This window comes from Zootoca vivipara, chromosome 12, assembly GCF_963506605.1.
Source record: "Zootoca vivipara chromosome 12, rZooViv1.1, whole genome shotgun sequence".
Lineage (NCBI taxonomy): Eukaryota > Metazoa > Chordata > Lepidosauria > Squamata > Lacertidae > Zootoca > Zootoca vivipara.
In genome coordinates this window covers 58,529,548-58,556,828 of record NC_083287.1, presented here as the reverse complement: position 1 = coordinate 58,556,828, position 27,281 = coordinate 58,529,548, and the positions used below count along the sequence as shown (strand labels likewise).

At 46.8% G+C, this 27,281-nt stretch overlaps 1 protein-coding gene across 1 annotated transcript in view; it reads left to right on the top strand.

Moving 5' to 3' along the window:
• The first annotated feature begins 3,065 nt into the window (after nucleotides 1-3,065).
• LOC118092271 (zinc finger protein 420-like) overlaps nucleotides 3,066-27,281 on the top strand; it is a 38,410-nt gene continuing 14,194 nt past the window's right edge. The window contains exons 1-7 of the mRNA XM_060280474.1: nucleotides 3,066-3,236; nucleotides 5,010-5,513; nucleotides 5,699-5,780; nucleotides 6,057-6,145; nucleotides 6,836-6,962; nucleotides 12,074-12,788; nucleotides 12,873-13,064. Coding sequence (XP_060136457.1) covers nucleotides 3,201-3,236; nucleotides 5,010-5,513; nucleotides 5,699-5,780; nucleotides 6,057-6,145; nucleotides 6,836-6,962; nucleotides 12,074-12,788; nucleotides 12,873-13,064 — 1,745 coding nt within the window. The 5' untranslated portion in view covers nucleotides 3,066-3,200. The remainder of the gene's footprint in view (nucleotides 3,237-5,009; nucleotides 5,514-5,698; nucleotides 5,781-6,056; nucleotides 6,146-6,835; nucleotides 6,963-12,073; nucleotides 12,789-12,872; nucleotides 13,065-27,281) is intronic.

Sequence of the window (27,281 nt, the reverse complement as noted above, 5' to 3'; positions counted from 1 at the left end):
TGCCTTGGGTTGCAACCTGTTTTGTTTTACAACCGGACCTCTGGAATGGATTATGGTTGTAAACCAAGGTACCACTGTATTTCTAACAACATATTTCATTTTTTAAAATAATAATACTTATTCATTTTTCAAGCAAAAGCAAACAAACATAAAAACAAACAAACACAAATATTTCTTATAAATTCATAATTTTTCTTAAACAGTAGTGTGTGACTCCCCCCCCCCAATCCCCTCCATCTGAATTTCATATCAAATCTCTTTGGCAGTTCCAGAATTTATTACCTCATCAAAATCTACCTTTAAAAAAGAATTACTGGTATTTAAACTTAACCTGTTCTCTATATTTACACCGACAGCCTCTAATCCTTTCACTAAAGGATATAAATATTACAATATTTTCCAAGATATAACTTAAATTTCTTCAAATCTTCCTCCACCTCCTCTTCTTCCCGGTTGCAGAGTCTCCCAGACAGTTCAGCGAGTTCCATAAAGTCCATCATCTTCATTTGCCAGTCATCTATAGTTGGTATAGAGTTACACTTCAAAATGACCTTAACAGATTAGAGAACTGGGCCAAAGCAAACAAGACGAATTTTAACAAGGAGAATTGTAAAGTACTACACTTGGGCAAAAAAAATGAAAGGCACAAATACAGGATGGGAGACACGTGAAAAGGATCTAGGAGTCCTGGTAGACCACAAACTTGACATGAGTCAGCAGTGTGATGCAGCAGCTAAAAAAGCCAATGCAATTCTGGGCTGCATCAATAGGAGTATAGCATCTAGATCTAGGGAAGTAATAGTACCACTGTATTCTGCTCTGGTCAGACCTCACCTGGAATACTGTGTCCAGTTCTGGGCACCACAGTTCAAGAAGGATACTGACAAGCTGGAACGTGTCCAGAGGAGGGCAACCAAAATGGTCAAAGGCCTGGAAATGATGCCTTATGAGGAACAGCTTAGTGAGCTGGGCATGTTTAGCCTGGAGAAGAGAAGGTTAAGGGGTAATATGATAGCCGTGTTCAAATATATCAAAGGATGCCATGTAGAGGAGGGTGAAAGGTTGTTTTCTGCTGCTCCAGAGAAGCGGACACGGAGCAACGGATTCAAGCTACAAGAAAGAAGATTCCACCTAAACATTAGGAAGAACTTCCTGACAGTAAGAGCTGTTCCGCAGTGGAATTTGCTGCCAAGGAGTGTGGTGGAGTCTCCTTCTTTGGAGGTCTTTAAGCAGAGGCTTGACAGCCATCTGTCAGGAATGCTTTGATGGTGTTTCCTGCTTGGCAGGGGGTTGGACTGGATGGCCCTTGTGGTCTCTTCCAACTCTATGATTCTATCATTCTATTCTATGATTCTATGGTATGTCTTGACTCTTCCAATTCTTCGCAAGTAGCCTCGCAGCAGTTGCGGCATACAGAAAGAATGTAGTGTCCTTTTGGGGGATTTCCTCCCCTACTACTGTATTCCCAGTAAAAAGGCTTCTGGTTTCTCTAACAACCTATATCAAGCCTGGCATTTCTAAGCAGGGTCTCCTTCCTCGACCTCCAGAATGGAAGCTGTTTTGGGGAGTTTGCCCAAGGCAGGAGAGCTTTGCCCCGGCTACCAAGGGCTCCTCCTGGCCAGCATGGCTCTGCTCTGCCTCCACAGTCCGAGTCAGCGATGCTTCTGAATGCCACTTGCTGGAAACCAGGGGAGGGGAGAGTTGCTCTTGGGCTCGACTCCTGTTTCGGGTTTCCCATAAGGGGCATCTGGCTGGCCACCGTGGGAACAGGAGGCTGGACTAGATGGGCGACTGGCTGGATCCAGCAGACGCTCCTTGCAGCTGCTGTGCCAGTTGGTTGGAGAGCTGGAACAGGGTTTGTTGTGTATTGAGTCAAAGGATTTTATCTCTGTATTATTATTGTCTGTATTTGCATTAGGATAAAGTAACTGCCTTTTGGTTCCAGAAGGTACAGCTACTATTGGTTCATTTAAGCTGCTGTATTTGGATCCTCTGTCTTATTGGTTTCCACCTTGGTTTCCACCTTAACGTAAAACACCTTGGTGGTTATCACCATTGGAAGTTATGAGTGTGAAAAAAAATAATATGAGAGAAGAATGGGTTACATATGAAAGGAAGGAAATAAATGGAAAATGAAATCCTATGAGGAAGTAAAAGGATATGTAAATGATTGGTTGCACTATCGCCAGATTAATGAAATGTATAAGGAGAATTTGAAAGAGAATGGACTTGAGGATAAGAAATCAAGGTATGAAATTGTAATGGTCAAATATTATCGAAAATGGCCCCAGAGACTTGTAGAATCGGAAGGGATTTTCTGGCTGGGATGTCTGGTGCTCCTGAGGCCCTGGTCTTGTTGTGCAATGGCCAAGTGAGCCGGGACATCAACAGGACTTTTCCCAGGTGGCTTCCCTGACCCTGGGGAGCCCAGTCAGCTGCCTGGTGGTGGAAATCTTAGAGCAAGCTTGGCTGGGCACAGGTACAGGTGTCGATGCCTCGGAATACCAGTTGCTGGAAAGGGCAGGGGGCCAGAGCGCTGTTCTGCTCATGTCCTGCCTGCAGGCTTCCCAGAGAGGCATCTGGGAAAAGAAGATGCTGGACTTGATTGGCCACTGGCCTGAGCCAGCAGGTCCCTCTTCTAGATTCATTTGTAGAGTTGGACGTGGCCTCAAAGGGTCATCTATCCATCCCCCTGCAATTCAGCTGAGATTCCCTGACAAATGACCATCCAGCCTCTGCTTAAAAAGCTCCAACCAAGGACACCGCCAGACTCAGAGAAATAGCAGAGCTGGTACCCCGCAAGGCCATCTAGTCCAGCCCCCTGTCATAGCCTGCCCTCGCTCCCCCGCCCCTTTATGTTTCTCAAGCGCCAGAGGCGGAACCTTCGCGCGCGGCCCCTGCCGCCGAGGGGAACGCCTTTCCTGGAGGGACGCGGGCGCCTTCCGCCTCCGCCTCGCTCTACCTCTCCTGTCATGGCGGCGGCCCTTCCCCTCGGAGGCTGCGCGGGAGAGACGCTCTGCGCGCAAGGGGGAGAATAGAGCAGCTTTAAGCAGGTGCTCTAGATCAGAAGCGGGTTGTTAAGCCTTAAGTTAAGAGCTTAGGGCCCCACTCTCTTGAGGGCCCCCAAAAAATGTAAAGGAAAAAATAACCTGGATGTACATTTCGAAAATACAAGATAAAAAACAAATAAAAAAGGCTACATGCAGCAACAGTGTTTGGGTTCTCCTCCCCTGGAGGTTAGTAAGCAGAGGCGAGGGGGGGGCGTCTGCAGAAGGATGCTCCTTGCGCGAGGGGGTTGGACTAGATGACCCCTGGGGGTGCCTTCCCGAGGAGCCCGAAGAGCTTTCGCAGCCAGGTGTCAGAGGCTCGTCCAGACCCAAGGAAAGTATCGCCCTCCCTCCGTCCACTTGCACAGGGAGTGGTTGCAGCCAAGGCACCATCGAAAGGGCTGCTCTGCTGCTATTCTGAGTTGCAGAAGAAAGGATCGCCCCTCCCCCCCCTCCTGGATCTCTCTCTGGCATTTTGGATTCTAGGAAGGCGACTCCTGCTTCTTGCAGAGCCTTTTCCCTCCCATCTCCACCTCCCGTTCATGACCAAGGGAGGGAGCAGCTCAGAGCACACACACACACACACCCGCTGTGCGCGATGCCCGGGGCTCCTCCGGGACTCCTGCTTTGCAGAGGGACGGAGGGGTGAGCATTGCAAGGGTTAAAAGGAGCGGAGCTGGATTCCTAGAGAGGAGAGGAAATGAAGGAGGGGTCCCCCCCAGAGCCAAACCGTCTCCCTCCACGCCCCCCCCCTCCACTCCCTGCATAGGGAAAGGTCTGGCTCTGGTCTCTCTGCAAATGCTGCCTCGGTGGCCCCGCCTGGGATCTGGTGAGTCTCCCCTCTCTTCCCCCTATGGGTGCATTGGGGAGGAAGGGGGGGTCCCCGGGCTGCAGGGGAGGGTGCATGGAGGGGGCGCTGTTCGGTTCATGCATGGAGGACCCACCAGATCAAGGAGCAGAGGGTCCCGCTCCCCTCCTTCCTAGTCTGCAACTCTGCTCTTCCTCCGGATCCACTGGCTGGTCTTTGGGTCAGGGGGAAAGTCGTGCAAATAAACCCAATTGAGATTGATGCACAAGTCACATTCATTACCAGAGGTGGTAGCCAGATGGAAACATTCGGACATAAAATACACGCAGAAAATAACAATGAAAACCTGATCTGTGCAGTAAATAAAGAAATAATGGGAGCGGAGTTCAAAGTTTAAATTTAGATCAACCGCACTGAGCCAAATGCTGATGGGGGGTGGGGTGTTTTCTTGCGGTTTTATTTACATCCACCCTACACTTTATTTTTTTATTGTTCCAGTTGTTGTTTTGTTACTCTTATTACTAAAAGCACATTTCTAACCCAGGGCTGGTTGCAACCATATTCAGTATTAAAAACACACGTCTCAGCAGTCGGATATCGTGGTAAAGAGGGGAAGGTGCCTGGCTGGCCTCCGTTGGGAGGGAATTCCCACTCTTGGGCCACCCCCACCGAACACTCTGAGGGTGGTGATGAAGCTACCAGGAGGACCCCCCTTTGCCAACCTGAACACCCAAGATGGTCTGTGGGGAAGGAGGCAGTTCTTCAGATATTGGGGGGTGTAAGTGAATCCCTCGTGTGAGCACTTTGAATTGAGCCTGGAAATGAACTCCTCCACCCCATTTACATTACTCACTTGTCAGTTACAGCTCTGACTGGATTCATATACTGAAAATACTGAAAGGCAGGAGCAACCAGGCTCATTCATAGCACAGAAATCCCTTCAGTTGCCTGCACATTTTGCATGGTAACTTTCCTTCTAGGAGGGCTAGAGGCTTCCTTCTCCTTCTTGCCTGCTTGTTTCTTGAAGAAAGCTAAGAACCTGAGCTGTAAGTGGTACAGGCCTTGTTCCTAGCAAGACTCAACCATGCTTACTCAGGCGACATTTTTCTCTCCTGACAGTGTATAAATTTTAAAACTATGTATTTGCTTTGTAGGATTTGCTAGCAGTTCTCATAAGGACAGACGGAACTTGGCAGAAGACCAAGGGTTCCTTCCAATCTCTTGGAGGCTTCCTGAGAGCCCAGATGGATGAACAAGACTCAGCTGGCCCTGAAGCAGGAAGAGGCCATGCCATCGAAACTGAGAGCAGTGAAGGATTCTGGGAAAGCTCCATGCAGAAGATCCTGGGTGAGGAGGACACTCTCCATTCAGATGTGCAGAGCCAGCTGTTCAGGCAGTTCTGCTACCAGGAGGCCGAAGGACCCAGAGAGATTTGCAGCCATCTCTACCACCTTTGCCATCAGTGGCTGAAGCCAGAAAGGCACACAAAAGCTCAGATGGTGGACCTGGTGATCTTGGAGCAGTTCCTGGCTGTCCTTCCACCGGAGATGGAGAGCTGGGTGAGGGAATGTGGAGCAGAGACCAGTTCTCAGGCGGTGGCCCTGGCCGAAGGATTCCTCCTGAGTCAGGAAATGGAGAGACAGCAGGCAGAGCAGCAGGTGAGAGAGACTTCCCTCTGGATACTCCCAAGGGGGTCTGAACAGGAGGGAGAGTATACCCAAACTCTCTCCTAATGGCCCATCCATTTTTGGAAAGCTTCCAAGGAATGATGTCTGACACCATTAGAGAGTTTACACCTGCCATTCTTTTCCTAATTCTTCTCAAATCCTTCCTGCTCTTCCAGGGAAAGGATCCATTTGCAGAGATGGGCCCGGATTCCTCTGAGGCAAAGAGGACTCTGTGGGACACCAGAGAGAGGCCCCCAGGTAAGAAGCAATGAGGTGTTTTTTTTCTCTTTGGTCACATTCTGTGGATTTTGAAACTAATCTGAGAGCTCTTCTCATCTTTTTGGAAAAAACATTTGTGACCTAGAATCCTAGGGAGCGGAAATGTATTTTTACGCAGCTAACGACGAAATGGGTCCAAATGTCCAAATGAAAGAAGCAGGTGAGGCTTTTTCTAAGGCCCCCCTGTAGCTAAAGATGCACAGCTTCACCTCTGAGAGAATCATGCCCTCATGGCTTCCCACTTAACTTTGTCAGGTGACAGAAGGATGCTGGCAAGACCTCCTCACCTGCCTTTCCATGGAGGTGGAGCAGAAGCAGAAGCCGTGGCTGTGGAACCAGATCAGGTAGCGGGAAGGAGCCTTGTGGGGAAGAGGCAGGGGGGTGGGGCAGCCAGACCGCTTTTTGTCCCAAAGGAATCTCCTTGCCTCCTCTTGACTTCTGTCAAAGCTGCCCTGGACAAAGTCTGAGCATGTCAATCAAGGTTTATGTGTGGAGAATAAGGATCCTCACCTTGACTGGCCTTCAGAAGGTTGCTAGCATTATTTATCAGTAGCTTCAGTTTAATGTACATCTTTATCTCTTAATGCTAAAATCGGCTTATAAGCTGTTGGAAAACCATACAACAGTGTGGTGAGGATTCACCTAACAGCCCCACCAGCTGCACAATGAGGCTATGCTCCCTCTGTCCCCCTTCCCTGTGCCCCCCACGTGCCCCTTGAAGTTGGCTTTAAGGCACCAGGAAGGGTCTGCCCCAGAACAGCGGACAGGGAGGCCTTCCATGGGGCAAACGGGAAGGCTTGCGCAGATCAAATGATCTGAAGACCACCATGTGGAGTTCCACTCTTTTCCAAAAGATTAATACCCATCATTAAAAGACGCTATTAAATACATTAAAATAATCTCACATGTAATTAAAATATGCAGGAAAACAAACCTATTAAAACAACACAGCCATTGGCAGGCAGAAAACAACAGAGCAGTGTGAAGTAGATAATCTTTCTGCTGTCTAAGAGGAACATACTTTTTCATTTTAGGGTTCAGTTTGCTTTGAAGATGTAGCGCTCTATTTCACAGACGAGGAATGGGCATTGCTGGATCCTGACCAGAGAGCTCTGCATAAGGAAGTCATGGAGGAGAATCGTGGGATCCTGGACTCTCTCAGTAAGGCTCCCTGTTGGATCATAATATCTGTTTTAGAATTCAGTACGTACAGTATCTCTATGTAACAAACCTCCAATAACTATTATTTTGGTTTTCTTCATATTTATCTTCAATCTTGCTACCTCTCCATATTTTTATAATATAATTTTAAGATTTATAATTGATTCTAAGGGGTCCTCTAACATTATTACTACATCATCGGCAAAAGCCTTAATTTTATACATGCTATTCCCCCGCTTTAATTCCCTTAATATTAATATCTTCATTTATTGCCTTTAACACAAACAGGAGTGGTGATAGCGGGCACCCTTGACGAGTACCCCTTGACACTTCGAACTCATCCGATAATTCTCCATTAACAATCAACTTAGCTACTTGTTTCTTATATATGGCATTTACTCCCTGAAAAAATTTCCCTTCAATTCCTATTTTCCCCATCATTTTTTTTTCATATAATTCCAATTTACATTATCAAACGCTTTCTCTGCATCGAGGAATACAAATGCTGCTTTTTTGCCTGGGTTCTAATCTAGAAATTCTATTAGATCTATCAATATACTCACATTCCTGCTCATCTTCCTTCCCGGTAGAAAACCCTGTTGATTCATCCCTATAATTCTGTTAAGAATCCCTTTCACACGCTTCGCCAAAATACTAACAAAAATTTTGTAGTCTGCATTTAATAAAGAAATAGGTCTGAAATTTCTACTTGATCAATGCTTTTATCTCCTTTGGGGGTTAACGTAATATACGCCTCTTGCCATGTCTTTGGAAGAACACCCTTTTCCATTATTCTATTTACTAATTTTTGATACATCTCCCCTAATTCTATCTTAAATATTTTGTAATGTAAATTTGTAAGGCCATCAGGCCCTGGGGATTTTCCTATTTTAAGATTACCTATAATTTTGTGAATCTCTTGTATTGAAATTGGATTATTTAATTTTTCTTTTCTTCATTGTTTATTTGTGTTAATTTACAACTTTTAAGATACTCTTCTATTTTCTCTTCCTTTATTTTTTCTCCTGTATATAATTTTCTATATTTCACAAAACATTTCAATATATCTTCTTTTTTTGTCCAATTTTTCTCCCCATTCTTGATATTTGTAATTATTTTTTCACTTTGTTTTTCCTTAACCTCCATGCCAGTAATTTCCCAATTTCTCCCCTAGCTTCGAAAGTTCTCTGCTTAGCCCATTTGATTTTCTTTTCTATCTCATAACTCATTAATGCAGATAACTCATTTTGCCAGATTTTGACTTGTAATGCTGCTTTTTCATTTTTAGGATTTTTAAATTAAATTCAAATTCTTTTCTCTTTCTTTTTTATTTTGCTTTTCTGCTGGATGTATATTCCTCTTATAAACGCTTTGCTTGCATCCCAGACTGTTTCTAAACACACATCTTCTGTATTATTGATTTGAAAAAATTCATTTAATGCTTCCTTCATTTTTATAATGAAATTCTCATCATTTAAAATGCCTTCATCCATACGCCATCTTGTAGATTTCTTATAATTGTCCTTTAATTTTAACATCACCAAATTATGATCTGTCAGGGATTTTATCATTGTTTCGCATTTTGTTAATTTTGGGATTAAATTTTTTGATAACCACATAATATCTATTCTTGATGCTGATTTTTTTGAGTCCGAATAATATGTGTACTTCCTTTCCCTCTCATTCATCAATCTCCAACAGTCTACTAATTCAAAAATATCCACAATATTAAAAAACACACCTGGTAGCTTCCCCTTATTCTTTCTCCCAGCTTTTGATCTGTCTAGTTATGGTCTCACTACTCCATTGAAATCCCCTACGAGGATTACTTCTTCTTCATTCACATACTCCCCTATCTGCTCATTTAACTCTTTAAAGAAATTTATCTTACTTCCATTTGGTGCATAAACATTTATCACAATAACATTTCTATTTGGCGGATAAAGTTTCGTTCCAACCACTCTCCCATCTTTATCCTGAAACAATTTTTCTGCTTTAATATTATGTTTAATATAAGTTACTACTCCTCTTTTCTTTCTCCGGTCTGAGGAGACATATTCTTCACCCAATCTTTTTTTTTTCAACACTCTTTCATGCTTTTTTGAAACATGGGCTTCTTGTAGACGGATCACGTCCCAGGTACCTTTTTTAAATATATGCTCTATCTTGTTCCTTTTAATTTTATTATTTAGCCCATTAATATTCCAGGAGATAATATTAAGATTCATTCCTTTATTAGAATAATTTCCCTTTGCAAATCAATCCTTTCTATACTTTATCTCAGATATAAAATTATATTATGCAAATTTATAAAATTATACAACACTTATCAGGAAAAAAAGCAAAACAATCTCAGAGATAGGTATTAAACAAAACATCAATCTACCCACTTAATCCCTTCCAGTTTAATTTATTCTTGTCTAGAGAAGTTTTCAAGATCAAATTCGACTTTAATAAACAGTTTTATGCGGCAAGTATTGACTATTAGTTATAAAAAGATGTCACTTAATAGAACTTCACCAAGACGACTAATAATAAATATCGCTCATTAGATTCAATATAATCAATAATTTCAATTCAATCTCTCCAGCTGTCCCTCAATTTGATCCTCCTCGTTGTTTTCCCCCTCCTCTCCCCTTAAGTCTTTCTTATTTTTATTGCTGAATCTTTCTGCTTCTTCCGCCGATCTTACTGTCTTCTTTTTCCCTTTGAATGTAAATGTTATACCTTCAGGGAACTCCCAAACATACCAGATTCCCATTTTTCTCAGGGCATCTGTTAGAACTTTATAATTCTGTCTTTTCATTCTCAGTCTTTTTGGAATTTCTTTAAAGATGGATACTGTTCTCCCCTCAATTATGAGGTCTGATTGTTTCTTCCTCTGAAGAATTTTGTCTTTCAACAGCATCGAATTCATGTTAATCATGCAGTCACCTGACATCTTATCATTCCTCCTTCTATCTGTCCTTATTCTATAAACCTTATCAATATCCAGCCATAATTCATCTTCTTTTACTTTCAGCCACACTGCTAATTCCTTTATTATCTTTTCATCAATCTGCTCGTTTGGGACCTCTGGCACGCCCCTCAAACGCAAAACCAAGGATTTTTGTTTCATATCGAGCATAGCTATCTGGTCTGCCAACTCTTCTTGTTGCGGTTTCAATCTTTGTCTTTCATCTTCTTCTACCCCTTGGACTTTCTGTATTTCTTTATTTTCAGAAATTATCTTCTTTATCGAGTCGTCTTGCTTATTTATTTTTAAATTCACCTCCTTTGTTGCCTTATCTAACTCTTTGTTTTTACCACTTAATTCCTTTATCTGTCCCGACATTTCTGAAATCACTTTAGAGTTTTGTTCTATTTTGGCTTCAATTGAGTCTAATTTTTCATTTAGTGACTTGTTCATTTCAGTTATTAGCTCTTTGATGTCTGCTAGTGCATCATTTTCTGTAGTCGTCGAATATCTTTTTGCTTGGTTTCCTGATGTACTTGCTGCCATTGCTTGCGCTTTCGTACTCCTTGTTGACGTCATTTTGCCAAGATCTATTCTGCAAAGTCCGTTATACTGTCTAAAAGGGGAAAAAACATTCACACTTTATTTCACGTCCTGATTTGCTCTTTTTAATTTTGGAAGTTCCCTTCCCCCCCCCCAGCAGAGCATTGTATCTTATCTTATTTTCCTCTTTTGAAATTGGGATTTAGTTTTCAAAATGTGGTATCAGCCTTGACACATGTTGTCTACCCTTTAAGCACAATGCCTGTTGATTTTACATTTACAATGTGAGAGTTTCTTCTATCCACCAGGTGTCACTATTGGTTATTTCTCATTTAGACACCTTTCTACGTTCCATTTTTCACCTCCAGCCACTCTTACGGTAGACCTCTATTTCCGTAGAGAAGACGGAAGAGGAGAAGCTCCGTGACTTGGCACAATCTAGGTCTCCATTTCCCCCCATATCGAAAAGCCTTTCATTGAATGAAATTAACACCTCTTCACAATATTAAAACCGTCTGTCTTCTAGGTCTTTAAACTGCTTTCACCCTTCAAACTTTGCCTCCCCTCCTCTCTCTTTTCAAAGTCCAAATACCTTTATTTTAAGATTTTAACTTATGGGAGATCTTTTTAAGTCTCTCCTATTTTTTTTAAAAGTCTCTCTCCAGCGCTACAATGTGACAGGCTTCTCACCCTCGTTAATTTGCTTGAAAAAAAGATACAGAGTAATACTTAGCAGGTTCTTTTCGCGATGTTTCAAGCTGTCCCTCGATCTTTCTTCTCCGGTTTGCTTCTAAGTCTTTGATCTTTTCTCTTCTTCTGTGCTCCCAAACCGGTTGCTTTTCTTATTCCTGGATCAAGGAGTCTTGGGCGCTCACTAGGTGGGTTTTGGGGTGCTCTGTCGGTAGGCAACTTGATTACCTTTGCGTTCTGCGTTCGGCTCCTTTCCGTACCTTCCACCGCTGGGTGCAGGCACCACCGGATGCTGGCACGGAGTTCTGCCTTCTTACGCCGCTCTTCCCATTCTCAGCAAAGCCCCACACTTTGCTGTTAGAGGGGGTGTGAGCATTTTCACCCCTCCCGTTCTGAAAATCTGGTGATACCTGCTGTTGGGAGAGAACAGTTAGGAATTGTTACTTTGTTGTTTTACATTCCTTACTCTGCTCTCTGCCGTGTGCTGTATGCAGCTGAATATCTGCTGGGGATAAGATGGCTAAGTGAGAGGCTGTAACACTCACAAAGCCAGATCTACAAATATGCAGTAGTTAATAGAAATAAATGAGGAATGTTTTGAAACCTCTACAAATGCTTCTGTTGTTTACTGCTGAGTTGGTGCTCATAAAGCCCAGTTATGAGTCCATGATTCCCGGGTGTATGCTGAAGGTGTTCCAGACGTCCTGCCCAGGCATAGCGGCCTAAGAAGACCTGGACAGATCCTGGCATTTACCCACAGGGTGTGTGTTGAGCGCTAAACCCCCTTTCTTTTGCCGACGACCTTTCTTTTCCTTAAGAATAAAATGTAAAGAATAGACTCCGTAATTACGGAGCTCTACTTTTCCCACCCGCTCTCTAGCGTGCCCAAACCGGAAGTCCCTAATTTGTTTCTTCATTACAGGTGGTGATGAATTGGAAATTAGGAACAAGAGAGAACAGGACAAAATCCACACAGTGAAAAAACCATATCAATATTTGGAGTGTGGAGAGAGTTTCAGTCAGAGCTCCCATTCCTCTTCCCATCAAAGAAATCCCATTGGACAGAAACCATATCAGTGCTTGGAATGTGGAAGGAGCTTCAGCCGGAACTCCAATCTTACCTCCCATCAAATAATTCATACAGGGGAGAAAGCATATCAGTGCTTGGAATGTGGAAAGAGATTCACCCATAAGAAAAATCTCACTTGCCATCAAAGAATTCATACTGGGGAAAATCCATACCAGTGCTTGGAATGTGGAAAGAGATTCATTCGGAGGGAAAGTCTCACTTCCCATCTAAGAAATCATACAGGGGATAAACCGTATCAGTGTTTGGAATGTGGAAAGAGCTTCAACCAGAAGAAAAATCTCATTTCCCATCAAATAATTCATACAAGAGAGAAACCATATCAGTGTTTGGAATGTGGAAAGAGCTTCCGTAAGAGCTGCCACCTCACACCCCATCAAAGAATTCATACTGGAGAAAAACCATATCAGTGCTTGGAATGTGGAAAGAGCTTCAGTCGGAAAGATAGTCTCAATTCCCACCAAAGAATTCATACAGGGGAGGAACCATATCAGTGCATGGAATGTGGAAAAAGCTTCACCTGGAAAGAAAGTCTCAATTCCCATCAAAGACTTCATAGTGGGGAGGAACCATTTAAATGCTTGGAATGTGGAAACAGCTTCAGTTGTAAGAGAAATCTCACTTTCCATCAAACAATTCATACAGGGGAGAAACCATATCAATGCTTGGAATGTGGGAACACCTTCACCCAGAAGTTAAGTCTCATTTCCCACAATCTAATTCATACAGGAGAGAGACCGTATCAGTGCTTGGAATGTGGGAAAAGTTTCAATAAGAGGGGCAATCTCACAGCCCATCAAAGAATTCATACAAGGGGGAAACTATAGTAGTGCTTGGAATAGGGCAAGAGCTTCAGTAAGCACCAATCTCACTGCCCACCCAAGAACTCAGGAAACCCTCTATTAATGGCTGTGTATTTGTAATTTAATTTTTGGAGGCTTCAGTATGTGGATGAGGATTGCAATGGAGAAGACCCACAGTGCCCAATATTTCTTCAAGGTGCAAGTCGCTGTGCGAGGTGTTGAATACCTTTTCCACGTCACATCTGGGGAGACGGTTAGGAGGGATTTGGCAACCCTGACGAGGTAGCCATCAATGCTGATCTCTGCAGTCCTTTGTGTGTCCACGATGGTGTCATAGAATCATAGAGTTGGAAGAGACCACAAGGGCCATCCAGTCCAACCCCCTGCCAAGCAGGAAACACCATCAAAACATTCTTGACATATGGCTTCTTGGCAGCAAATTCCACTGCTGAACAGCTCTTACTGTCAGGGAGTTCTTCCTAATGTTTAGGTGGAATCTTCCTTCTTGTAGTTTGAATCCATTGCTCCATGTCCGCATCTCTGGAGCAGCAGAAAACAACCTTTCTCCCTCCTCTATATGACATCCTTTGATATATTTGAACATGGCTATCATATCACCCCTTAACCTTCTCTTCTCCAGGCTAAACATACCCAGCTCCCTAAGCCGTTCCTCATAAGGCATCATTTCCAGGCCTTTGACCATCTTGGTTGCCCTCCTCTGGACACTTTCCAGCTTGTCAGTACTGTATCCTTCTTGAACTGTGGTACCCAGAACTGGACACAGTACTCCAGGTGAGGTCTGACCAGAGCAGAATACAGTGGTACTATTACTTCCCTAGATCTAGATGCTATACTCCTATTGATGCAGCCCAGAATTGCATTGGCTTTTTTAGCTGCTGCATCACACTGTTGACTCATGTCAAGTTTGTGGTCTACCAAGACTCCTAGATCCTTTTCACATGTACTGCTCTCAAGCCAGGTGTCACCCATCCTGTATTTGTGCCTTTCATTTTTTTTGCCCAAGTGTAGTACTTTACATTTCTCCCTGTTAAAATTCATCTTGTTTGCTTTGGCCCAGTTGTCTAATCTGTTAAGGTCATTTTGAAGTGTGATCCTGTCCTCTGGGGTATTAGCCACCGCTCCCAATTTAGCGTCATCTGTAAACTTGCTCAGGATGCCCTCAAGCCCATCATCCAAGTCATTGATAAAGATGTTGAATAAGACTGGGCCCAAGACAGAACCCTGTGGCACCCCACTAGTCACTACTCTCCAGGATGAGGAGGAGCCATTGATGAGCACCCTTTGGGTTCGGTCAGTCAGCCAGTTACAAATCCACTGAATGGTAGCATTGTCTAGCCCGCATTTTACCAGCTTCTTTACAAGAATATCATGGGGCACCTTGTCAAAGGCCTTCCTGAAATCAAGATAGGCTATATACACAGCATTCCCTTCATCTACCAGGCTTGTAATTTTGTCAAAAAATGAGATCAGATTAGTCTGACATGACCTATTTTTCAGACACCCATGCTGACTTTTAGTGATCACAGCGTTCCTTTCTAGGTGCTCACAGACCGTTTGCTTAATGATCTGCTCTAGAATCTTTCCTGGTATTGATGTCAGGCTGACTGGGCGGTAATTGTTTGGGTCCTCTCTTTTCCCCTTTTTGAAAATAGGGACAACATTTGCCCTCCTCCAGTCTGCTGGAACTTCGCCTGTTCTCCAGGAATTTTCAAAGATTATTGCCAGTGGTTCTGAAATCACCTCTGCCAGTTCTTTTAATACTCTTGGATGTAGTTCATCTGGCCCTGGAGACTTGAATACATCTAAACTAGCCAAGTATTCTTGTACTACCTCCTTAATTAATCTGGGCTGTGTTTCCCCTGCTGAATCATCTGCTCCATAGTCTTCAGGTCGGGCATTGTTTTCTTTTTTGGAGAAGACTGAGGCAAAGAAAGCGTTGAGGAGTTCTGCCCTTTCTCTATCCCCTGTTTGCATTTCCCCATCTTCTCCTCTAAGTGACCCCACTGTTTCCTTGTTCTTCCTTTTGCTATGGACATGCCCATTAAAGACATTTTTGTTGCTTTTAATCTCTCTAGCAAGCCTGAGTTCATTCAGTGCTTTAGCTTTTCTGACTTTGTCTCTACACGTGCTGGCTATTTGTTTGAATTCCTCTCTGGTGGTTTCCCCCCTTTTCCATTTTTTGGTACATATCCCTTTTAAATCTTAACTCAGTTAAAAGTTATTTAGATAGCCACCCTGGCTTCTTTGGGCACCTTCCATGTTTCTGTCTCATTGGTATTGCCTGAAGTTGTGCTTTTAATATCTCCCTTTTAACAAACTCCTAACCATCATGAACTCCCTTCCCTTTTAGTATTTCTGTCCATGGGATCTCACCCAGCGTTTCCCTAAGTTTTCTGAAGTCAGCTTTTTTAAAGTCTAGAATTTGAGTCTTAGTATGCTTGGTTGCTCCTTTCTGCTGAATAATAAACTCCAGAAGAGCATGGTCACTCCCACCTAATGATTCTGCCACTTCTACCCAGCTAACCAAGTCATCACTATTGGTTAGGATCAGATCTAAAATGGCTGATCCTCTTGTTGCTTCTCCCACTTTCTGGACAATGAAATAGTCTGCAAGGCCAGTGAGGAATCTGTTCGATCTTATGCTCTTGGCTGAGTTTGCAATCCAACAAATATCAGAATCGTTCAAATCCCCCATTACTACTCTCTCACTTCCTTTTTTTAAAAAAAAATTATTAAAGATTTCTTGAATTACAAAGGTGTGTGCAGTGTCTCGCATTTTTTAACTTGTATCATTTTTGCAAATCATTTTCATTCGTTAAGACACTAAGAAGAAAGAGGGAAAACGAGGTAGATAGGGGATGGGAGGGTGGATGGGGATGAGAGTAGGTGACGATGTTTCTGTTTTGCTTAATATATGTAGGGCTTGATGTCAGCTTTGTTTGTGTTGGTACTCCTTTATTTACTTGTGTTCTTTTGATGATGAGAGAGATTGGGGTTGGCCAAGGGTGTGGTTGTTCATTTGTAATTGGCAATGATGGTCTTTGTTTTCATGTGTGAGTGGGGTGGGTGGGTACTTTTGGGTCAGGTTAGCCATACTGATTTTTATGCTGACGGTAAATTTTTGTCATTATCTTGTTGGGCTGTGTGTGTGATAAAGGGGAACCATACCGGCAAGGCCGGTGCTAGGGTTTTTTTGCGCCCTAGGCGAGATCACCTTCTGGCGCCCCCCGCCCCCCCCCCCCCCAAATTTTTTCCCAGAGTTGTTGACCTTTTTTAGAGAAAATAAAAGTGGAATTAAAAAAATAGAAAAATACAGTGGTACTTCTACTTACGAATAACTCTACTTACGAATGTTTCTACTTACGAACGGAGCTTGACATTTGGGTGATCATTTTCAGCACTTGGTAGACTCCTACCTTCAGGACCATTATCTCCCTCCCCCACAATTTCTTTCAATTAAAAAATTTTTCCCTTACATTTTTTTCTGTTACGGTGTCCAATGTCTTCAATTCCTTTTTGTTAAAAAAAAAATCCACCGCTCCTCCGCTGCCGGCTCGGAGCTTCACTCTGTGAGGGTAGTGGTTTACAGTGGTACCTCGGTTTATGAACACAATTGGTTCCGGAAGTCTGTTCATAAACTGAAGCGTTCATAAACTGAAGCGAACTTTCCCATTGAAAGTAATGGAAAGTGAATTAATCCGTTCCAGATGGGTCCGCGGCATTCGTAAACCGAAAATTCATAAACCGAGGTGTTCATAACATCATGACATCATTATTTGGTGCCGTCCTTCAGAGCTTTTGCTGGTGACAGTGCACGATCAGCCTGTCTATTGGATGCTGCTGGAGTCTTCAGTGCTGCTGGAGTCTTCAGAGCTTCTGCTGGTGATGTATAATTTGCGCGCCACTTTTTTTGTGTTTAATCATTATTTTAGGTATGAAAGGTGTGCTTTTTTGGGGGGGAAATTATGCCAGATCCCTCCCTGATGGGCAAGGTACACTTTGTCCTAATTTGATGCAATTCGGTTCAGCGGTTACGGTGCAAGGCTGTTACATCCGCGCACACAGTGGGAACATTTATATATATATATAGATTTTTCTGATCCACAGATGACACAAAAGGACTCTTCTCTATTTATTTTTATCATTTATTACTCCTATGATCCTTGCTTATAAAACCCAATAAAAGTTATTCCATATTGAAATGGAAAAGACAACACACAGAGACCCACGGCCCATCTGCACCGTGTTTGCAAAGCAGGATCAGAGCATTTGTTGTTAGGATCGCTTACTCTTGAGTAGGACCCTGGTAGAGACACATACCCGGCTGGCATGTTCTTTCCCTCCTGGTAGATCATTCGGGAGCTTCAAAAGCTTTCTCCAGCCCGAACATTGCAGCGACTGATGCGAACTGACATCAGCACACTGACACCAGCAGCACAGCATTTTGGCTAATTACTTTTATTTACATATAAACACACACGGAGCACTGCAACATGGCTCCCCCTCTCTCTCTAGCATCCTGGCTAAGCACTTCTAAAAAGCTTTAAAGAGCTCCTCCTGCTTTTAAAGCCCCCTAGCTTGGTGGCCATCCCTGCCTCTTGTGGGAGGGAGTTCCGTAGGTTTAACTGCACCGCATGAAGGAGCACTTTCTTTTTTTCCTGCCCTCTATCTTCCAACAGTCCTTATTTATTTGCTGCTGTTAAGGGGGAAAAATTCCAGGGTGAGAGGCTACTCAACAGTCCAGCTTGTCGAGGTGCAAGTCCCTCACAGGTCCATGCGGTCAGTAAAAGAAGGACGTTCCAGCCAAGTCATTTGGAGCAAAACAACAGTAGACCATGATCTTTATTGTTGCGCAACAGGTCCCCCCAGGAGTAAGAACCCCAAGCATGGGGTGACCTCTTCTTTGAAACCTTCCCTCTTTCCCCCACAATGCACTTCGAGGGGCATCACTGATACATCATCACTACATCACTAGCGTGTCACAAATGGGGAGGGCTATACAAGGGTGACACAAGTTCAACATTAGGTCACTATCAGACACCTTTCCCAACGCCTCTTAAGTCCCCATCACCGAAAGAACAAGAAAACTCTTGCTATCTCCTTGCCCTCAGGACTTGAGATGGGCTTTCAGAACAAACACCTGACTTGCTCAGGCGCCTCTGCCGATGTCTCTTGTTGCCCCCCTGGTCACTCCCTGGGTGGGCTGCCATGGATGTTCCTGCTGCCTACGTGACTTCCTGCTTCTTAGTTCATGGAGGGAGGTGGAGTCCAGATTCACCTTTCTTTAAGGGTTCAAATGGCGCTGGAATGAGGAGAGTCGGTTAAAGTATGGATTTTCTATGAATTTATAAAGCTAGGTATCTTCCCTGAGCTGTCAAGTCGAAAGGATACATTCAGGCATAAATGTGAGATTAATTTGCACGCCTTTTTTTCCTGAGCCAAAGAACCACAAGCAGCGCAAGGATCCGAAGCAAGAACAGAACTGCAGACTTCTTGCAAACTCGCCCCCTCCCTGGCTTTCCTTTTTCAGGAAGGGGGAGAAACCTCTGCTCCCTGATTTCTGAACAGGCACCCTTCCCCTGTAGCCCTGGGACCCCCCCCCCTTCTCCCCAATGTACCCGAAGGGGGATGAGAGAGGAGACTCACCAGATCCCAGCGCTTGCACAGAAGGAAGACAAAATATGCACATTCCTCCCCCGGGTAGCAAGGGACTTCGGAAGGAGGTGCTTTGCTCCGGACTCTGGGAAACCTGCCTTTATTCCTTCCCCCTCTAATAATCCGGCTCAGCTCCTTTTAACCCTTGCAAAGCCGAGCGGAGCAAGCAAGCTCACCCCGCCCCCCTTCCCCTGGAAAGCAGGCGTCCTGGAGGAGCCCCGGGCATCGCGCACAGCCAGAGAGGCTTCATTTGTGGGGGGGGGGGACTCTGAGCTGCTCCCTCCCTTGGCCAGGAACGGGAGGGGGAGGGAAAAGGCTCTGCAAGAAGCAGGAGTCTCCTTCCTAGGAGAGGAGGAGGGTCATCCCAGTGGGTCTAGATCAAGGGAAGTAATAGTACCACTGTATTCTGCTCTGGTCAGACCTCCCCTGGAGTACTGTGTCCAGTTCTGGGCACCACACTTCAAGAAGGATACTGACAAGCTGGAACGTGTCCAGAAGAGGGCAACCAAAATGGTCAAAGGCCTGGAAAGGGAGCTGGGTATGTTTAGCCTGGAGAAGAGAAGGTTATGGGGTGATATGATAGCCATCTTCAAATATATAAGAGGATGCCATATAGAGGAGGGAGAAAGGTGGTTTTCTGCTGCTCCAGAGAAGCGGACACGGAGCAATGGATTCAAACTACAAGAAAGAAGATTCCACCTAAACATTAGGAAGAACTTCCTGACAGTAAGAGCTGTTCGGCAGTGGAATTTGCTACCAAGGAGTGTGGTGGAGTCTCCTTCTTTGGAGGTCTTTAAGCAGAGGCTTGAAAGACATATGTCAAGAATGCTTTGATGGTGTTTCCTGCTTGGCAGGGGGTTGGACTGGATGGCCTTTGTGGTCTCTTCCAACTCAATGATTCTATGATTCTAAGCAGTTACCATCACAAAAGAGTGGCCAAAAGGCCCAGGTAATGCAATCAGTGATTCATTATCAGGTATCCTGGCAGACAGGAGAAAAACAACACACTCAGATTTCTGCTGTAGACCGCTCCTTCTGTTATGTATGTATGATGGGGGGTGCTCTTGAACTGGAGGGTGGGAATTTCAAAAGTCTATATCGGAGTTTGCACCCCATCATTCTGGGTTCCTCTCCTCCCAGTCATCATGCCAATCTAATGTTCCATCAAAGAACTCATAGTGGAGATAATCAAAGTGTTACAGGATCATAGGATTGCAGAATTGAAGAGACTCTGCGGGTAATCTAGTCCCCTCCCTCTTGAATGCTGGAATCTCCTCTATGACAGATAGGTATTCAACCTCTGCTTTAAAAACTCATAGGAAGGAGAATCCACCACCTTCTGATGGAGTCCCTTACATAGCTGAATACATCTTACCTTCCTGATATTTAGCATTCGTCTCTTTTCTTGTAACTTGAATCCATTAGTTTGTGTCCTACCATCCAGCGCAAGAGAAAACAGGCTTTCTCCATGTTCCATGTGACAACCTATTAGATATTTGAAGATGGACATCATATCTCTTCTCAGCCTTCTCTTTTGTAGGCCAAGCATATCCAGATCCCTCAACTGTGCCCCATAAGGCTTGGTTTCCGGACTCTTGATCACCTTGGTCACTCTCTGTGCATGTTCTAGATTGTCCATATCTTCTCAAACTGCAGTGCCCCGAACTGGATGCAGGACTCTAGGTGTCCTGTGATGAAGGCAGGATAGAACAATTCTATTACTGTACTGTGAGGGACAGGGGATATCGCGAAGTCCCTCCCCTCCTGAGTTCAAGCCCGTCCCCGAGCAAAGGGGAAAGCAGGGAGAGTTCCGATTCCAGTGGGGAAGCAGGAAGTCGTGTCCGAGGCTCAGGCAAGGTAGAGGAGCCAGGGTCCCAGGTGGGACAGGAAGGGGCAAGTAAGGGGGGAAGACCCATCCCCCCAACTCCAGAATTACGCAGGAAGAGGAGGGGCAAGAGGATGGGTCTGCCAAAGCTTTTGTGTTGGAGAAAGACGCGCCAAAAGCCATTAGGAGGTTCTGAAACCGACTGACAACATCGCTCCGTGTAAATAGCAATGACTTGAGCACTGTAAATACGCAGCACCAATAAAAGAATAAAATGCAGAGCTGCGTAGCGTCGTTACTCTGAAGTAGTCCACTCCGGCCACTGTGACAGCAACCTCCTAATCATTTTTGGGCTACTTTGGAGTTGCCGGGATGAGCGTGTCAGAGGCGGAGAAGTGGCGGCAGATCGCTGAGCAAGCCCAGCTAGAACTGCAACAGCTGTCGCTGCAGGCGCAGGGAGAATTGAAGGCAGCTAAAGAGGAGACTAAGAAGGTCCAGGACGACCGGCTACAACTTGCGGAACAGGTGAGAGAGCTCCAGGAAAAAGAGCAGCATTTAAGGGCGGTGGCGGTAGACCTCCAAAACAAGCTGGATGCAGAGAAAAACAAGGCGGGAGGGGCACCCCAAGTCCAAGTGCTGCCAGGAAGGAGAGCCGGGACCCTAGTAAGCAAGTTCAATGGAGACCCGAAGGAGTTTCAGGGCTTTGAGACTGAGATTGTGTATGCTCTTGAGCTGCACCACGATGAGTTCCCTGATGATGAGCACAGAGTAGCGTTTATTGTGGAGCACCTTACAGGGGCGGCCAGGGAGTGGCTAAGACCGTTAATTGCAACAAGGAATCCTTGCATGAAGAATGTCAAACTATTTCTAGAAGGTTTGAAAACGATGTATTCGTCCGATAGTCATATGGACCAGACTAAGGAGGAACTTCATAATTTACGCCAAGGAAATATGACAGTTCGCGCGTATTGGGCGAAATTCACCATGCTGGTGCACAGATTGGGGTGGGATCTGGAGTCTGCCCCAATGCAAGCGGCGTTTTACTTGGGGTTGCATGAGGAGGTGAAGGATGAGCTCTCGAGAGGTCCAAAGCCCAGTAATATGGATCAACTGAGCAAAGCGGCTCTGGCGGTGGGGGTGAGGCAGGAATCCAGATGGAGCGACAAGCAAGCAACGCGCGCAAAGCGGGCTTGGTTCCCACGGTCGCAGGAGAAGCCACTCCCTCAACAACCCTTTCAAGCCACGCCTGGGGCCAGTCAGGACCAGGAACCCATGCAGATTGATAGCGCGCGCGCGCGGGCTTTTCAAACCCCAGCGGCGCCAAGACGCAAGGAGGGAAGGGGTGGGAATTGCTTTCTCTGCAACTCCCCCCAGCATCTCGTCAGAGACTGCCCACATCGCAGGGAGTGGCAAGGAAAGGCGGGAACGGTTGTGCCCTCCCCCACTGACGCAGCACCACAGCAGGGAAACGGGAAAGCCTGGCTGCAGGAGACAAGGGGCGGCAGCCAGGCACAGTCAGCAGACAACAGCCCCAGCCCACCCACCCGCACAGAGAGGAGCAGAGCCAGCCCACCCCTCCCAGAGCAGGAGTGGTTCTAGAAGTGACGCTCACGCTCCCAAATGGCTATCCATTGACGGTCCTCGCCCTAATTGACAGTGGTGCCTCAGCCAACTTCTTCTCGAGAAACTTTGCAGAAGAGCACCAGATCCAGCTTCTGCAGCTGGATTTTCCTCTGCACGTGGCAACCATTGACGGCAGAGAGCTGCTGGGAGGGGCCATCACTCATCAAACCCCCCCCATGAGAATGACGGTTGGAAGGCACTCAGAGACACTGGCATTCAACGTCACCACCATCTCAGACCCCCCAATCGTTTTGGGCATGAGCTGGCTGGCGCGCCACGACCCCTCCATAAGTTGGCATCAGAGATGCATCACTTTTGGATCGGACTTTTGCCTGGAACATTGCATGCAGCACCAACCAGGGGAGGGGCCTCCGATAGCCACGGTGGCCACCATGCACGTCAAAGGGGGTGAGGCGATACCCAAACCATACTGGGACCTGCAGGAGGTCTTCAGTGAAGCGGAGTCCGACCACCTGCCCCCACACAGGCCTTTTGACTGCCAGATCAACCTGGTGCCTGGGGCAACTATACCCCCAGCCAAGCTGTACGCCATGTCAGACCAGGAACTGGAGGATCTGCGCGCTTTTATCGACAAGAACCTCAAGCGGGGGTTCATCAGAGAAAGCAAGGCAGCAGGGGGCAGCCCGGTCTTCTGGGTGGACAAGAAAGACACGCAACAGCGCCGTCTTGTGGTGGATTTTAGACGGCTGAATTCGGTGACAGAGCCAGTGGCTTTCCCCATGCCCAGAGTGGATGATCTCCTGACAGCGGCACGCAGAGGCAAGATTTTCACCAAGCTAGACCTGAGGGGGGCGTACAACTTGATCAGGATCCGGGAAGGCGATGAGTGGAAAACCACGATGTTCACGCCTCTGGGCTCTTTTGAATATCTGGTGATGCCCTTCGGGTTGCAAGGGGGCTCAGCATGCTTCCAGGCCTTCATGCACCACGTCCTGGGGTCCCTACTCTTCAGGAAATGCTTGGTCTTTCTGGATGACATCCTTATTTACTCCAACGACCCAGTGCAGCACGTGAAGGACGTCAGGGAGGTGTTACAGCGCCTGAAGGAGAACCACCTGTATGTGAAGCTGGAGAAGTGCAAGTTTCACACCAAGGAGGTGGACTTCCTGGGCTACAAGCTGTCAGACAAGGGGCTGGCAATGGACAAGGACAAGGTGCAGACCATCCTGGACTGGCACAGCCCCAGGACGCGCAAAGATGCCCAACGCCTACTAGGCTTTGCCAACTTCTACAGGAAGTTCATCAAGAACTTCTCTCGAGTTACGGCTCCCATCACTGACTGCCTGAGAGGCAAGCAGAAGTTCAGGTGGACACCAGAGGCGCAAGCAGCGTTCGAAAGCCTCAAGAGGGTGTTCGCCTCAGACCAGAACCTGTTCCACGTGGTTCAGGACGCGCCCCTACGCATTGAAACAGATGCTTCTGATAAGGCTGTGGGCGCCATTTTGTTGCAACTGGACGCCAACAGAGAGTGGAGACCCTGTGCCTTCTTCTCCAGGAAGTTGACCCAGCCCGAGCGAAACTACACAGTTTTTGATCGGGAACTTCTTGCGATCCACGCGGCGTTCCAGCACTGGAGACACTTCCTGGTGGGCGCCAAGCACCCCATCCAGGTGTGCACAGACCACAAGAACCTGGAGTTCTGGAGAACTGCCAGGGTGCTCAACCAGCGGCAGATACGGTGGGCGGAGTTCTTCTCGAACTTCAACTTCTCCATACACTACATCCCAGGAGAGCAGAATGTCAGGGCGGATGCCCTCTCCCGCAAGCCAGAGTACATGGAGGAGGAGGCGCCACCAGCCCCAAGGCACATTTTCCCCCCGTCGGCATGGTCCTGCGGAGCAGCAGTGGTGAGCGAGGCAGAACTCACAGCACTGACGGCAGCGGATGAATTTGCCAACCGCATCTTCAGAGAACTGAGAGGGGGGAGGGAGCAGGCAAAAGACTTTGCAGAACGCAGAGGGCTGCTTTTCTACAAGGGTGCGCTGTACCTACCCACCACCCAGCTTCGACGTACGGTCCTCAAGCAGATGCACGACAACCCTACAGCGGGGCATTTTGGAAGGGACAAGACCACTCACCTAGTCATGAGACACTTCTGGTGGCCAGGGGTGAGGGAAGATGTTCGAGACTATGTAAGGGGCTGTACCACCTGCCAGCGGGCGAAGGTGGTCAGAGCAGCGCCACCAGGGTTGCTGGAGCCCTTAGCCACACCACACAGGCCGTGGGAAGTGGTGTCCATGGACTTCATCACAGATCTGCCTTCGTCCAGGGGTAAGACTGCAGTGTTGGTGGTGGTGGACCTCATGTCCAAAATGTGTCACTTTATACCGTGTGCCAGGGCAGTCTCGGCAGAAGAGACAGCCAAACTGTTTGTTGATCACATTTTCAGACTGCATGGATTACCTTTAAGGGTTATTTCGGATCGTGGCCGCCAATTTGTTTCCAGGTTCTGGCGGCGGCTCATGAACCTCCTGCAGGTGGAGGTCAGCTTGTCGACGGCTAGACACCCGCAGACCAACGGACAAGCGGAGAGGGTCAACGCCATTCTGCAGCAGTACCTGAGATGCTACGTCAGCCAGCGGCAAACGGACTGGGTGGATCGCTTGCCACTAGCAGAATTTGCCTACAACAATGCAGTGCACGTCTCCACAGGGGTGTCGCCCTTTAAGGCCAATTACGGGCGCGACCTCAGATCTTTCCCAGAGAGGGAGAGGGAGGAGGAGGAGGAGGGCCCACAGGCTGAGGATTGGGCAGAGGAACTGGAGACGGTGCACCAGCAGCTCAGAGAACACTTGGAGAGGGCCAAGGAAGCGTACAAAAAGGGGGCAGATCGCCACAGGCGACAAGGGGAGGTCATCAGGGTGGGGGACAAGGTGTGGTTGTCCTCGGAGGGCCTTCCCACCAGAGGGAGGTGCAAAAAGCTGGCACCCAAATGGCTGGGCCCCTTCACGGTCACGCAACAGGTCAACCCGGTGGCATACAGGCTGGCACTGCCAGAGGACATGAGGGTGCATCCAGTGTTTCATAGATCGCTGCTGTCGCCGTACAGGGAAAGCAGCAGGCTCAGAGACAGCGAACAAACCCCCGAGGGAGGGGGGGAGAGGGAAAGCAGGGAGCAACTCAATGAGGCCACGGCCATCCTGGATTCAAGGTGGGGGGTGGGGGGCCTGGAGTACCTCATGGCATGGGAGGATGCTCCACCGTCCCAGAATGAATGGGTTCCCGCCACTCAGATACAGGAGGAATTCTTGGTGGAAGAATTTCACGCCCTCTTTCCCCACAGACCCAAGCCCTGGCACATGGAAAGGGAGGGGGAGGAGGAGGAGGCACGGGAGAACAGCTCACCATGGCGCTGGGAAGCGGAGTTTGAGGAACCAGAGGATGAGGTATGGGTGTCGCCAAGATCCACCCAGTCAGAGGAAGGAGCAGATTGGCAAAACATTTTTACCCCCACCAGCTCTGACGCCACGGACTTTTTGGGATTCCCGTCCTCCCAGGCGGAAGGGGGGGGCTCGCAGGACTGGGGGGAGGTGTTCACACCAACGGGCTCGGAGAGCACCGAGTTTTTAGGCTTCCAGTCGTCACCGACACATGGGGGGGGCCTGGGGAGGGGTGAAGGAGAGCTTGGGAGGGGGGTGGATGTGAGGGACAGGGGATATCGCGAAGTCCCTCCCCTCCTGAGTTCAAGCCCGTCCCCGAGCAAAGGGGAAAGCAGGGAGAGTTCCGATTCCAGTGGGGAAGCAGGAAGTCGTGTCCGAGGCTCAGGCAAGGTAGAGGAGCCAGGGTCCCAGGTGGGACAGGAAGGGGCAAGTAAGGGGGGAAGACCCATCCCCCCAACTCCAGAATTACGCAGGAAGAGGAGGGGCAAGAGGATGGGTCTGCCAAAGCTTTTGTGTTGGAGAAAGACGCGCCAAAAGCCATTAGGAGGTTCTGAAACCGACTGACAACATCGCTCCGTGTAAATAGCAATGACTTGAGCACTGTAAATACGCAGCACCAATAAAAGAATAAAATGCAGAGCTGCGTAGCGTCGTTACTCTGAAGTAGTCCACTCCGGCCACTGTGACATGTACTATAAAACCAAAGACGTGACAACTGAGATTCTCACCAAGCCTCTACCAAGAGGCAGTTTTGAGAATCTTTTGAGTTGAGTTGCGATTCTGGGTGGTTTATTCTATTGTGTATCCAGTTTTTGTATTTACCTGAGGAGTTTCTGGGGGAAAATTCAGCCAAATATCACTGGCAAGCTTCAGGCTAGTTATTGCATGAAGGGAGAGGAGAGGGAGAGAATATTCTGTGGGACAAGGGAGAAATCCCTGTGCTTATGCAGGCCCTGCCAACCTTGTGGACCAGGGAGCACTTTTCCAGATGCTTAGAAAGTGGGTATGAATTTTAATGCCTTTCAGTATTTTAGCTTTTTGTACGTTCTAAAGTATGCCTGCAGGGACCCAGGTGGCGCTGTGGGTTAAACCACTGAGCCTAGGGCTTGCCGATCAGAAGGTCGGCGTTTCGAATCCCTGTGACGGGGTGAGCTCCCGTTGCTTGGTCCCAGCTCCTGCCAACCTAGCAGTTCGAAAGCACGTCAAAATGCAAGTAGATAAATAGGAACTGCTACAGCGGGAAGGTAAACGGCGTTTCCATGTGCTGCTCTGGTTTGCCAGAAGCGGCTTTGTCATGCTGGCCACATGACCTGGAAGCTATACGCCGGCTCCCTCGGCCAATAATGCGAGATGAGCGCGCAACCCCAGAGTCGGTCACGACTGGACCTAATGGTCAGGGGTTCCTTTACCTTTTAAAGTATGCCTGCAGATTTTTCTTGATTTTCTTGATTTATCTTTTTGTAAATCACCTTGAGATTGTTGTTGTTTTTTACAATCGGCAAGGTATACATTTCATGAAATAAATAAAAGTAAAAATATATTTTGAATTTTGAGAGAGTGCTGGGGATTGACCGGAAAGAGGCTTATACCAACTGTTGTGTAGTGGGTATTCAGTGATTTCAGCCCGGTGCAGATAAGAAGCTGGAGGCGAGGATCTGGTACAACATCTCTTTTCTTCAAAGAACAGGTAAGAGCCAGAACACAGGAATGGGGAA